At 38.7% G+C, this 14,599-nt stretch overlaps 1 protein-coding gene across 1 annotated transcript in view; it reads left to right on the top strand.

Moving 5' to 3' along the window:
• The window catches only part of Slc26a7 (solute carrier family 26 member 7), a 109,085-nt gene extending 94,738 nt beyond the window's left edge, over positions 1-14,347 (top strand). The window contains exons 13-18 of the mRNA XM_051199264.1: positions 980-1,117; positions 2,777-2,825; positions 9,634-9,734; positions 13,225-13,279; positions 13,362-13,480; positions 14,312-14,347. Of these exons, the coding sequence (XP_051055221.1) occupies positions 980-1,117; positions 2,777-2,825; positions 9,634-9,734; positions 13,225-13,279; positions 13,362-13,480; positions 14,312-14,347 (498 nt within the window). The remainder of the gene's footprint in view (positions 1-979; positions 1,118-2,776; positions 2,826-9,633; positions 9,735-13,224; positions 13,280-13,361; positions 13,481-14,311) is intronic.
• Positions 14,348-14,599: the final 252 nt, after the last annotated feature.

Here is a 14,599-nt window from a genome sequence, read left to right on the forward strand (position 1 = left end):
AGGAGTAAAGCCTTGCTTGGTTGGTAAGCAGCTGTCATTGCACAGAACTAGTCATATTCTCAGTCAGGTACCTGTCCCAAAGTCACAGAAAAGGGAGTTTTGGTTGGATAGCACCAAGTGTTGCTGGTACTATCTGAGCAGATGAGCAAAGTAGGAATATTTTGAATAAGAACCTTTTTTAATCTTTGTCTACAACCTGGCAACACGTGTAATCTAGGGCTGGCCTAGGAGACCTGTGCTCCAGATACTGTGTTTTATGGCCTTTCTTCCAATTAGGAGTGCCAATTATTTGCAAAGTCATACTTTAGCTAGAGGGGAGCTTACATCGGTGTACAGGGATGATAGTGGGCGCTTTAAGACAGTTCCAGTTGTATTAAATGCTGGTGGACTCAGTAGCAGAGCGCTTGGCTAGCATATGAGAGACTCCGGGTCTGATGCACATCATTGCGAAAACAACAGTAAGTTAATTTTAATTCCTGGGGGAGGGAAAGAGGGGCTTTGTGGGAGAATGCGCAGTCTAGGCTAGTGCTTTAAACTTTCTGAAAACCTGTGGACTCGTTGTATTACTAATGTTTCTTAATACAAACATCTGTATTTCCTTGGTATATAGGGTATTTCATTAAGACTTACAAATAAATTTTAATAACAAAGTGTTAGCTAAGAGATTGACTTGTCATGGCTAGTTGGTACCCATGGGGGGGGGCTTCCCTTTACTGAGGAGAAACAGAGGAGGAAAAGCGGATGGGTGAGTTGTGGGAGCACTTGGAGGACAGAAGGGAGGAGAAACTGCATTCAGGATGCACAGCCAAAATTAAATACTAAAAATAAAGGGAGAGAGAGAGATTGCATTTACAATTAAATGGTGTGTTGACTCATAAGATTAAGTCTGATCAGGTATAATTCGTTTTTGGTTTTGGTTTTGGTTTTTGATCACTTGATTCAGAGTTCTGAATCTTTTCCTTTTTTCTCCCTTTAAAAGGAAACCTTGCAACAGGTAAAAATCATCTCAATCAACAACCCACTTGTTTTCCTGAATGCAAAGAAGCTGAATACTGATCTGATGAAAATAATTCTAAAGGAAAATGACAGCAGTCACCCACTTGATGATGCCAGCAAGGTAAGAATGCCAAATTATGATGTGTGTCGTATTACAGACCCTAAACATGTCCTTAGATAAACAGCAATAGGGCATAGATGTGCTTATAGACCCATTTCTCAGGGAAAAAAAAACCTTAATACTGTATGTTTGGCTATTACAATATAACCTAAGAATAGGGGAATTTTAAATATTTTTAAGAAATTTGTTCATCATGATTCTAAAATAAATATGTGATAATCTAGTTCTTCAGAATATGGAGTATGGTAAAGAACTTCAGAGAAGCATAAATTATTTTGATTACTATTATAACATTATTATGAAACTGCCCTCTCTCCCTTCCTCCCTCTTTTCCTTTTCTTCCTTTCCTTTCCTTATTTTCTTAAAACTGAGAACTATATAGTCCATGACCTTTCCATCCCATCCTCAGATGTGCAGGTCACCCCACTACCACTCAGCTTTCTTTTTATCCTGTAAGAAATCTCAGTGATCAGATACAGAGTCAGAGTGAATGTGTAGTTTCCCCTTGAATCCTCAAGTCCTCTAAAGTGTCCACAGCCTGAGCTTCAGAGCCAAGCTGCCTGTGTTTGCCACCCACCAGCTGTGGGGATTTAGATGAGCTTGTGTTTCTTGGTTCTCATTTGTGACAAAGGTGATTCAAAGAGGTAAACGATGCAAAACCACTCAGGCAAGTTCTTGGACTGCCCAGTGCTGTGCAGTCTTAGCTAATACCATTAGATTGACTGTCATTTAGATTGCAGAGAGGGAAGAGGGAGAAAGGAAAATTGCATCTGCTGAAGGCCAGGCCCTATGACACAGACACAGACACAGAGTGTTGGTGTCATTATCTGAGTACTACAAAAGACACAGATTGAATCTTGGAAATGTAAACAACCACCTGATAGAGATATGTAATCTGTAGCACTGGACAACACTGAGAGTAAGTTGATTTTCCTCTCTGTCTTAAAGATTAATACAAAGAGAAACCGTCCAAGCAGTGATTGAGAGCAGAAACTTGGAAAGACATTGACTTTGGTTCCAGTCTGATTTGTTCCCAGCTTTATGACTTTGGTCCTGTCTTCTAACTTTCTCATCCTTGGCTCCCTCATAATGGAAGATAAGATCTGTGACTTCACAGGATGGTTCTGAGGATTCAATTATTAATGCCATCAAGACTTGGGTATATAGTAAGCATGGAAAAATACCCAGTCATCGTCATCAACAGCCATAAACAATAGTGTACTTCTAGATAAACAGATAGCACGCCATTGCTGAGGCCAGGCCTCTGTGTTGGAGAAGCTGAGCTGTGATTCAGAACAGCTTTAACACTCCCTAACATCTAGCAACTCATAAGTTCTTCTTGAGCACTTTCATGGGGTTAACGTGTGTGAAAGGATTTCTGACTCAGATCAACGCAAATTTAGTCTTTCAAAGAATGTTCTAATATCCGACTCAGTGAGCAAAGTATCTACTGAACTTACATGTACTGACTTCCAGCTCAAGATTATTTTTTCATTTCCTACTTCACAGAACACAACATCTGAAACAAACCTAGAAGGGAGAAAAATCTGAATGAGCTAATTGTTGTGACTCACCACAGAGAGAGGAATGTGGGGCTTTTCCACTGGTAGCTGTATTGTTTCACAACACTTTTATTCTTTACATTTATTTTTATTTCAGTGTGAACAGAACACCTTGCTCAATCCCCTGTCCAATGGCAGCTGCAATGGTGAGTTTGCGTTCAGGAAAAGGTAGCCTGAATGCTTTGACTTGAATTTACACAGAGGGTTTCATTGTTCTTCCGCTAGAATCTCCTCCCCCTTACTTTCTCCTCCTCTCTACTTCCTGTTCCCTCTTATTCTCCCTTCTCCTGCTTTTCACCTCCTGCCTCTCTTCACATTTCCTTTCCCTTCCCTTTCTTCTTCCTCTTTCCTATCTTCTTCCATCTTTTTACCCCCTTCTTTCCCCTTTCCCTCTTCTTGCCTCCGTCTATCTCCGTCCTTTCTCCGTAAACTGACTATCTCAACTCGGTAGAGTCTTACTGTAGATGAACCTTTCCCCCAAATAATCTCACATACATGTTAGACTTTTACTTCACACAACTAAATCAATTACAGGCTCACACTTTCCTAGGATAAATGTCAGGTGACAGCAACAATGTTTTAATGACATGTCCTTGATTAGTTGCTCAGGTCAATGTTTACTCTCTAGAAGTTTATCCTCCTGTAAGAGCATGAGTTGAGGTGACTTCCTTTCAATATACAGAAACCGAAAGACTTAAGAGGCAGTGATACACAACTGTGCAGTCTGAGTGGGACAGTACTGGCGTGTCACCCTGCATTATGAGTGCCACCACAGAGCAGTATCTACAACAGCCAGATGATAAAAGGCAGGATTAATAAAACCCAAATCAGACCTAACCAGAGGACTGAATTCCGAACAGGTTGATATGGAATTGTACAGTATATGATTTCAGTATCATTAGTTGGTGAGGAAGAAAAAGAACAAAGAGAGGAAGAAACTTCAGGGATCTGTTGCAGTGAGTGTGAGCATGATCTGAGGTCTGACACTGGTTCCTTCTCTGATGGCCACACACTGGGACTATACTACAAGTCTCAATAAGTTTCAAATAAGGGAAATTATGCATGCAGATTTACTTGCCAATATGAAATTCATATGTAAATCATTTAAAAAAGATGTATTCGTTTTACTTTTAATTATGTGTATGTGTTGGGGGGAGTTGAGGGTGAGGCATGTGCACATGAATACAGGTACCTGCATGGGCCAGAAGGTAACACTGACTCCCAGGTACGGACTTATAGGCAGTTGTGAGCCACCCTTAAGGGCTTCTAGGAACCAGGCTCAGGTCCTGTTTTAGGAATGGTACAGGCTCTTAACCACTAAGCCATCTCATATCTCTTCAGCTCCTAAACTGTAAGCTTTTAATAGAAGTAAGCTTAGAACAAGAAAATAACCAGAGTCTCGTTGTATTTGGAAATTAGTAAATACTGCTTGTGTTTATATATTATCTTCGGAAGAAATTACAGTTGGAAATGGAGAAAGAGGTAGATTATAAGGAAATGTATATCAAAATAAATGGTACCGATAGAAAACTTCTCTTCTCTATTTGCTCCCTGTCTTCATTTTCTCCCTTCTCTGCACACTCCAGTTCATCCTTAGTCATAAGCAGCTTGTTTCTCCTCCTCCCCTTCGTTCTGCTCCCCGCCCCTATGCCTCACCCCATTCTGCCCCCATCTTTCTAAGACTTCTATGGCCTTGTTCCTGTTTTTATCACTAAACCTCTTCTTGGGCTCACTGCCTTATGGTATCACTTTTGTGATGACCCCGTCCTTAATTTCCTTTAAAATGAATCAAAATGACTCTCGGATTGCTTTTTTTTTTTTTTTTTTTTTTTTCCTGTTGTGAGACAAATGATGGCACTCAGGTTAAAACTTTCAAACAGAGAACAATGAAACGCAGGTGTGTCTATAAGGGAAGCTGTATTTAATTTACAGGGTGGTAAGTTAAATGTGATGTGCAGCTACTTAGGAGATATTTAGCTGGTTTAAGGGATAAAGAATAGGACTCAAAGAGACTCAATCAAGGTGAGCCATGGAGCAAGAAAAACATTGGGTAAAGGAGAAAAGAGTCAAAAATCTCCATTCTTTAACAACCTTTTCAGATGCAGAGTTGACATACCACAGAAAAAACAACCCTATAAAACCATTTATGTAAATGAGAAGATGGAAGGCATAGCATTTTTTTCTGAATGAAAACTATAATTGTTAACTTGTGAAGAGATCTTCTAGAAGTATGTGTGATATTTTAGGGCATCTGATGGTATTGCTAACAGGAGCCCCATAGTCTGTTGCTATGGTGAACTTGCCATGTGGGTTTCTACCACTGCCCCCCCTTAAGGAAACCTCCAAGTTCCCTCCATGTCTCTGCCCATATAACTCTTGCTTCTTTTCATCCATGCAGTTTTCATGTTGTTATTCACTGGAAAATAGTTCATGTGTTCTTTTAAGATTACTTGACTTAGGAATGGTGAGTGGTTCTGCATATTCAGTGATTAAGAAGGTAGAGGTGGCTTCTGCTGTCACAGACCCCAAACTTTAAGCAAACTTCCACCTTCCTTGAACCATTCCCCTACTCTTCACCCCCCACATAAAACACTCAAGTACATAACCCTCCATTACTGCAATAGTAACCCTAACCATGCTCCTAAATTCACACTGCATCTGTATTAATTGACTGCTGGGATTAATGAGAGAACAGACCTATGAATGAAATGTTCAGTGATAATTGCATGTTTTTCCAAGGAGGGTATTGTTTGTTCTAAATATCTCTTGTCTCCTTATTCCATTAGATATTAGGGAGAGAATCTGTTTCTCTATAGTTAATTGACAACAATAGAAGATAGTTTTAAAAATTGCAAGTGACTCACTGTCAGAATCTTTTGAAATTATGTGACTATGAATATTTTAATTAAAGGGGTTAATGAATATTCCACAGGAAAGAGCTGTCTTTCACAGTCTGAGTTTCATCGCCCCCACACACCTGATGGTTAATGTCTGTTGTTGTTGTTGTTGTTGATGATGATGATGAAGCCCATCATTTGCCACCTGCCCTGTGGGGATAGATTAGTCGCTCCTTTGCAGTGCCCAAGCTTACCTCATTTGCTTATAGCTGACTATTAGCATTCATTCTCTTCACTCTTATCGAGGATGACATGATTCCTATTGTGCTGATTAATTTTCTTAGAAGCATGGAAAACACGATTATATCTGCAAATGATTGCAATGACAAGGCCGAGGACATATGGGCAAATGAAAATTTTTACTATCTTTGGGAGACTTCTGAAATGTCCATTGTATTTAAATTTTCAGCTCCAGCTGAGTGAATTGGAAGTGTCACCATTAGGGTTTTATTTTTGTTTAAAAGGGGTGCTATTAGTTGATTTCTTTGAAATAGCTTACCTAAATAATTATTCCCAAATACATGCATGGTCATTTTGTATTGATTTGTCTTATTTTGAATGGCTTGAAAATATGCCAATTTGATTAAAAGAAAATCAAGAAGGAATTCATGTATAAAAATAAAAGATTAAATAAACAAGCATAGACAGACTCAGACAATAGAAGGACCATTTCATATAATGATTTATAAACTCCAAGTATTTTATAGTAATCTAGAATAACATATTGTTAAATAATGACAAGAAATTAACAAAAATGGAGAATATAATTTAGAAGTGAAAAAATATGTTAGGGTTGAAGAGAAAATAAACTTTCTTACAAAGTATTGTAATGCCATTTAATCACCCATTTGTAGTCACTTAGACAAGATCATCAGCAATCACTTTAGTTGTTTTCACAGTAGCATTTTTAAGTTCAGACTGATAAGGTTATGGTAGTGTTTTACAAAAACACTGACTTGATAAACCAGTTTAAGGTTTAATTTGACTTTAGTCAAATTTCATGATTACATAAAGCTCTGGGTATGTATTGAGAGGCTCAAAATCATGCCATATGGCTTATAGATTAAAAACTTATATAGACTTTTGAAGAAAATTAATATGTTGGCAAGTTTTCTATTTTAAACAATTTTTTTGGTTATGGTTTACTATTGTAAAGTCTAATTTGTAAATATTACGATTATACTTTTCAGAAAAGAATAAAAACATATAAGTATTATATAGACTGAACAGGCTATATTTACATAATTAAGAATATATACTATATAATTTAGTATTCTATATAGTATATTGATGGGAGATGTCATTCTGTAAATATGTTTCTTTTATTGGGTAATGAATAAAGCCTTTTTGGACAATAGAAAAGCAAGATAGGTGGGATTAGGATTAATAAAAATGGGTTAATATTTTAGGCAGAGCTAGTCAATAAAAAATGCTAGTAACAGGCCAATAGCTTTATATTCAATTCAGCATCTCTGTGTGTTATTTGGGGCCAATGCGGCTCTGAGACCAGGCTGGTGGGAAACTGCTTGTAGCAGTATATATTTAGTAGTAATAATTTACTAAATTATACATATAATTTACCATATATATATATATATATATATATATATATATTATAGAAGTTAATTGTAGAATGCTTTGTTTTCAGCTGCCAGCTCACAAATAATGAGCTTGGTCATTAGTTTAGGCTTTTCCACTAGCTCTTATAACTTAAATTAAGTTATAAATTAAATTATGTTCTATCATGTGGCTCAGTTACTTCTACTCAGTACTGTATTTCCCACTCATTCATGCTTCCTCAGTGTCTGGCTGGTGACCCTACCTTTCTTCTTTCCAGAGTTCTCTCTCTGCCCAGAAATCCCATCGATACCTCCTGCCTAGGCCATTCAGCTTTTTATTACACCGACTACAGCAATATGTTTTCACACAGCATACAAATAACCCACAACATTTTCCCCTTTTGTGTAAATAAAAAGTAAAAGACTCAATTCTAATACAGTAAAATTATTTATAAATAAAATAATCAAGTAAGAGTTATGTCTAGTAGATTTGTATATGGCAAATTTGCAGAAATTACTTCATTATCTTTGCTATCCTAATGAGTCCAAAGTTTTACACCTAAACCACTTCCTACCATAATTTGTATTACCAGTTCCAAAATATCCTTTCTACCTTAAAACATCTTAGATAAACAACTTAAGCTTGCAGAGATATGCCTGCCTCTGCCTCCCGGGCGTTGGTGGTGCATGCCTTTAATACCAGCACTCAGGAGGCAGATGCAGGCAGATCTCTGCAACTTCGAGGCCAGCCTGGTCTACAGAGTGAGTGCCAGGACAAGCTCCAAAACAATACAGAGGAACCCTGTCTAAAACAAATAAACAAACAAACAAAACAACAACAACAAAAAACCCCCAAAACCCCAAAGAACAACAACAACAACAACAACAAAACCCAACATTTCATTTTCTAAAACCAGTATGCTTAAAATACTGAATTCCAGTATATGCTATGAACATGATTAGCATGATTAGTCTTACTAAATGTTTCGTATCTAGCTGAATATATATATATATATATATGTATATGTATGTATACATATATATATATTCCATATTTGTGCCACATACAGATTTGTTTTTTTTTTTACCAAAGATTTAATTGTTTTGAGAGTATAAAATGTTTCTACATTGTACAAAAATGTATTTATGAGTAGATCAACATTCCACTGTGAAACAGAATGGATCTTCTTTACCTAGAAGGAACATTTTAATTGCCCCTGCATTTCAGTTCTTTCCCATCTCTGAACCAGAGGCACAATTTATGGGAGAGAATTAACAAGAATCCCTGTGCTATGGAATGATGAAGGCTTGAGGTTTCGCTAAGGGTACACGACAAAAGATGCCTACTTGGGAGGACCTAACTTGTAGCTGCTTTCTGTCTTGTTTGAGATGCTGATGAATGTCCTGGTCAATGGAAGGACAGCGGAAGTCTTCAAGAATGCTCTGCATTCTTTTTCTGGGAGAACAGGGAAGCTGAAGTCAGGACTGCAGTGTCAGGCATAGTAGACACAGGAGCTGAGGAGTAGGGGGTCCTGGGCACTCATGTGTCGGAATGCCTCCTGTGGCCAGACAGCCATTTCTGTTAAGGCTGCTAGTGAAGGAAGCATTCTTTGATCACCTCAAGGAGATTTCACCCATTTTACAAGTTCCCATTGTATTTTACTTTGTTTTATTCATCTTAGACCATGTCTATATCAGTTCTGTTCAAATTATTAGCTCTCTGAAGAAGAGAATAGGCCCTGGCTCATACTTGTTATTATCCACTACATATTTGAAGATTTCTCAAATGCATTACACTCCCTGTGGTTAGTTTAGTCAATTAGTTAACATGATCTGAAACTGTAAGTTGGAAAAAATCCTTTATCTGGGCAAGACTTTTCAAATACATCAGGGGGCACTTTGTAGTGTTTTCCTGACGATGATTCTCATGTAACAACTTTGAGTATGCTTCATATTTTCTGATCACCTATTTTCATTTCTATACAACAGGCTCATGCTGTTTAGTTGTTTTTTATAGGGCTGGGGTGAACTTGGGACTCTGTACTGCAGATTTACTGTAAATTAACTGAAAATAAGTGTTAACATAGATCACCTCTAAAGCTATGGGATACTCCCAAGCCTTGGGCCTTCGCTTTAACAAATAAACTAGCAGGTATGAGCTTCATACATCACAAAACAGGGCTCTTACTCTGGACCTAACCATTAAAGAAGCAGTTGATTCGATAGTGTACCATTCAGAATGTCTACACTGTGCTTAGAGTTAACTTGCTAGATATCCTCTCAGACTCATTTAAACTTCTCCTGTCAGTCTAATAAAAACAACATTAACAACAAACAAGAAACCGAGCTCAGAAATAATGGGTAGCTAACTGAAATTTTTAAGAATGAAAATGTTCAGAATTACCATTAGCCGGGTGGCCACGGTTGCTGTGCTACCATTCAGCCAAGTGGGCAGCAGAGCCCTGCAGATTCTAACTAGAGTTTCTGTGTCTCCACAGAGGAAGCTTCCCAGCCCAGCCCCTCTGAGAAGTGTTCTTTGCTCCTGGATTGCAATGGCTTGACTTTTTTCGACTACACGGGAGTTTCTACTCTTGTTGAGGTATCTACACAGCCTGGGTCAGGCCTGATTTCTCCCCTTCTCTTCAGTAGCAGGTGTATCCCTCAGCTACAGAGTCTAACCCCTAAGCACACAGAACAGTGTGCCTTATACTGCAAGTAGTTTCCTTTCGAAACACCCATCTGGATTCTAGACATGTAGGGTAGGAATACCGCGGCTGAGATTTGAGTGGTAACGAGAGTAATGTCTGCCGGGAAGTGAGTATCCAAAGTCTCTAGAATGGAGAGAAAAGCGCCCTCGGAATGTTGGCTGCATCTCCCAGCTAAGACTCCCTGAACTCAACTTGTGCCTGCTCTAAGGGGTGAAACTGCTCTGTCCCCTCTCCCTACGCATGCTGTGCCTGGGACTGCTTTGTAAAGGAAGCTTGAACTACACAGAGGTTTCCTCCTTTTTCTTTCGCTCTTGGTTTTTGTTTTTGTTGCCCTGTTAGCTCTGGGGCGCTGGTTCAGTGACAGAGTGCTGACTAGCAATAGAAGCCTTGGGTTCAATCTCCTGAGTAAACATAAAGAGATGAACAGAAAATCGATCACTCGAGTTCAGATTAATGACTGCGATACAGCTTTACACTGTGAATTTTGGCTGAGATCCTATATATTTTATATCTCTGCATTTGTATTTTAAACTTACTTTAAATTTCCCACCTATCACATTCCAGACAATGAAAGGTCAAATTGAGCATCTCTGTCCAGGAGGATTGCCAGTGTCAATGTTTTGAGGGAAACTGTTTATCTGGGAAGTTTGGGTACCCTGCTGGATCTGTCACATTCCAGCTACATGCTAGGGAATCATCCCATTGGTTGGAATCTCAGTCAATCCCTTTGTGGAAATGAGATGATTTTGTTTTCAGAATTGGAAATATTTAGAAAGCAAATACATGGGGCAAATCAGTGTTTAGGTACCCAGCATCTCTTCCCTGGATGACCTTATGGCTGGAATTTCTCTGTTCTCTGTATCATCTGAGTCCAGGAAAATGCACTTAAATTCCTAAGTGCACTTAAAATTCAATTTCTGAGGCCTGACTCTGGTTCCAAGTCTTCCTTTTAAATACTCATAGGGGACTGCTTCAGGCGGTCCGGGGACAGTACTGGAAAAGATCCAGTTGCTGTAGGCATCCTCCACGGGAATAAGCCTGCATCTGGATTTGCTGTTGTTATTGAAGTGCATTTAAATTTGTGGCTGAAATCATTAGTTATCCTCTCCAGGTGTTTGAAAACATTCCTTAGAGTTGGTGAAGAAGAGGACAAGAGATCCATTGTCCTTGAACTTAGGGTTGAAGGCTGACAGTTAAGATGAATCAAGCAATCCAGGCATTGGTCCAGCTAATGAATAAAGGGGTTTGTTTTGTTTTGTAATGGATTAAAAATTCTATATGCTGAATAAAGACAATCGATACAATTTCTTTATAAATTGGCAGGAAATTATACTTGCATTTGACAAGGAATTTTTTATTGTGTATATAAAGTTAGCAGCAGTTTTGTATCTGTATTCATTTCTCTCTCCATATTACTATTTTTTTAATTGGATCATGGCTACATTATGATATGTGTTAAAAACATAGGCTTTAAGGGTAGAAAATTTCTAGATTCGCATCAGCCAAATACTAGTTTTGTGCTTGGAGAAAGTCTATTTTTATCCTTTCTACCTCCCTACATGTTTGTGGTCATATGTGCGAGTGTGGACACATGAATGACATATGTGTAAGTCAAAGGACAGCCTCAGGTTTCAGTCCTTGTGTGTAATATGTGTGTCATATGTGTAAGTTACAGGGGCTTTTCCTGTCTCTGCCTCCCCATGTAACTTCAGGAGCAGTGGGACTGTTCTACATACCTATCAGATTTTCTGTGTGTTTTGAGAGTTCAAACTCAGGTCTTTATGCATCTGTGACAAGTGCTGTACCCACTGAGTCATTTTCCTGGGCCCCATTTGTTTGCTTTTCTATACACTAGAAGTAAAGATCTCTACTTTGTCACATTGTGAGCTCAGAGATGACACACGGCACAGGAAATACCCATTGAGTATTGACATGGCCAGCATAGTTAGTAAGCACTCAACAATGCCAAGACTTAGTAGTGCTTTTCTCCCTTTAAAAAGTCATTTCTTGAGCTGGTGAGATGCCTCGGTGGGTAGAGGGGCTTTCCAGGTAAGCCTCACATGTTGAGTTGATTCCCTAGAACCTACAGAATCATGAAAGAATGAACAGATCCATTTTTTAAAATCTCCATCATGTGTTCTCATGTGCTCATGGGCGACACAAGCACACACACAGTCGTAGCAAGATTATTTTTTAGTTCCAGCTACTTTGGGGCAGAGTCTGGAGCTGAGAGCAGCTGTGTCCCTCCAGCCATGCCCGCTTCCCTGAATTGTAGCATCCCTCTAGATTTAGTTACTTTAACATACAAAGCATTGATCCTGGAGTTGTGGATTGAAAGGAACTGGGCGACTTCTACTTATTCTTTCACTGGGGAAGGGGTGGGGGTGGAGGTCGGTGAATTGGAGGCTATTTATCAACATCAACAAGTCACCCACAATCACAAAGTGTTTGCGCTCCATTGGGCTTTAGAGAAAGTCAACACTGAGGGGTCACCTTGAAGTACTCACGATAACTTACAGAAGCAGGAGCCACTCACTCAATGTCAAAACTAGAGCCCATGTTTCATATTTTGTGTTTTTCACTTATACTCAAATTGGTACAACTAAGATCAGCCTACATGTCTCCTTTTGAAAGAATGACTTACTGATGGAGAAGGATGAGAGAAATTATGTATCTACAATGTACATGGTTAAAATACATTCTAGATTGTGTTGTAAATCTTGCTGTCTGTATCTTGTATATAAGATGTGTCACTATCACATAACCAGCTCCATCCAACTGTAAATGAACCCTTTGGTAAACTTTATGTCTTCTTTGCTCTTTCTGAATTTAAGGTCAATCGTTCATAAATTGTTTCTGGTTGAGTTGTCTAGGAGGTTAAGAGTCAAAGTCCCAGTGCATTCAAGCATCAGTTAGAATTCCTCACCATGATGGACTTTTTAAAACTGGAAAAATTGGTTCAGGTTATAATGAGGTTTAATAGCTGGGATTTACTGAGCCAATGAAATATCCCTAAAGTATTAGAAAGTATTAAAGTTAGCAGGCCACCAGCCTTCATCACTTCCACAGATTGGTCCTTCAGTTTCAATAAAAGACGTTGATAACAATCTTGTATCATTCTTACGGGGAAGAAAAGAAAACGCTTTAATTTTTCTAAAGAAATGGTAATATGAGCAGCTAAATTTAGTCTCTGTGGAATAATGTTGCACTGTATGAATCTGTTAGCCTCGCTGGGCACGTCCTTAACTATGTAACAATGCCTCCCTCTGGTGGTTTGACTTCAGAAACACTGTATTTTATCATTTGTTTTCCCCGGGAACTATCCTCCTTCCCCACCCCAAACCCGAACTAACCCAGAGTGTGCTCTTGTACTCCTTCCAGCTTTACCTCGATTGCAAGAGCAGGGGTGTCGATGTGTTCTTAGCCAACTGCTCAGGTAAGAGTGTGTGGTCGGCTGCCACCCAGAGAGCCACCTCTGCTTCTCCCCTTGTCTTTACATACGCTGTGCTTTCTTGCAGCGTCCTTGATAAAAGCAATGACATCCTGTGGAGACCTAGACACTGAGAAGCCAATTTTTTTTGACTCAGTACCTGCTGCAATCAGTACCATTCAGTCCAATAAGGTGAGTTGGATAATTGTAAGGAAAATTATCATACAAAACCAAGGGCTATGGAAGTATTATAGTAGCTTCCCCCCTACTGGGGTGTGTGTGTGTGTGTGTGTGTGTGTGTGTGTGTGTGTGTGTGTGTGTGTGTAATCCCTGGCACATTTACTGTAAATAAAGGAATGATTCTATTCCATTTTGTGGGCAAGTTGTGAATATTTGCTAAATCATTTGTATCTTCTAATGTTGTCATGGCTTAATTTGATCACCTATCAAGTGCAGATTCTTTGCCTTGATGGCTTTCTAAGGTCCACAGCCTTAAATTTGATCTTGGATTTTCCTAATGTAGAAATACTAACTATAGATTTTAAATATATGTTTATGCCTTCCTCTTCTCTAGGACAGCATTAGTGTTTCCTACAGTGACCCTGTCATCTTCAGTCAGAACAGTATGTAGGTTCCAAATAATGCCATCATTATTAACAGGTATTGAGTATCTACCTGCTAGATATTGAATTCTAGAGTTCTAGAATATTCTAAATTGAGTTCTAGAATATTCTAAAGACCTTACTCATATTAATTAAGTAAATTTGCTACCATGTGAACTATATACTCTCATTTAGCCATTTTTTTAGAGCTAGGAAAATTAAGGCCAAAGGAAGTTACATCATTTAGCTTGTAAAAGTCCGCCATTGGACCATGGATTTGGAGCTTCCTCCAATTGTTGTACTCTCACACCTTTGAGGACGTGCATTTTCATACCATGACTTGTGGCTGGCTTCTGTTACTGCCACTCTTTTGCTATAGTCCTACTGATGAGGAGATACGTGACTAATGTGGTTATTTCTTCCTATTCTCTTTTAGAATTTGAGCAAAGTCAGTGATCACAGTGAAGTCTGAGGCCCGTGTGATGAAGTGTACATTTCATCTTCAGCAAATGCCCTGAAGAGGCCAGATATTGGCATTTTGCACAATTTTGGTGTATAGATGCTGTATATGACCTCTTTCTATTAGAATGATATGGGTTAGCGACTGCATAACCAAGGCTTGCTGACTCCTTATTTTTCTAATCTTTCTTAATAAACAGATTCATTTAGTTAGTTATTTTATATAGGATACATGTAGCTTTAGTTTATTAAACAGTAAAGACAC

This window comes from Phodopus roborovskii, unplaced genomic scaffold (assembly GCF_943737965.1).
Source record: "Phodopus roborovskii unplaced genomic scaffold, PHOROB, whole genome shotgun sequence".
Classification (NCBI taxonomy): Eukaryota; Metazoa; Chordata; class Mammalia; order Rodentia; family Cricetidae; genus Phodopus; species Phodopus roborovskii.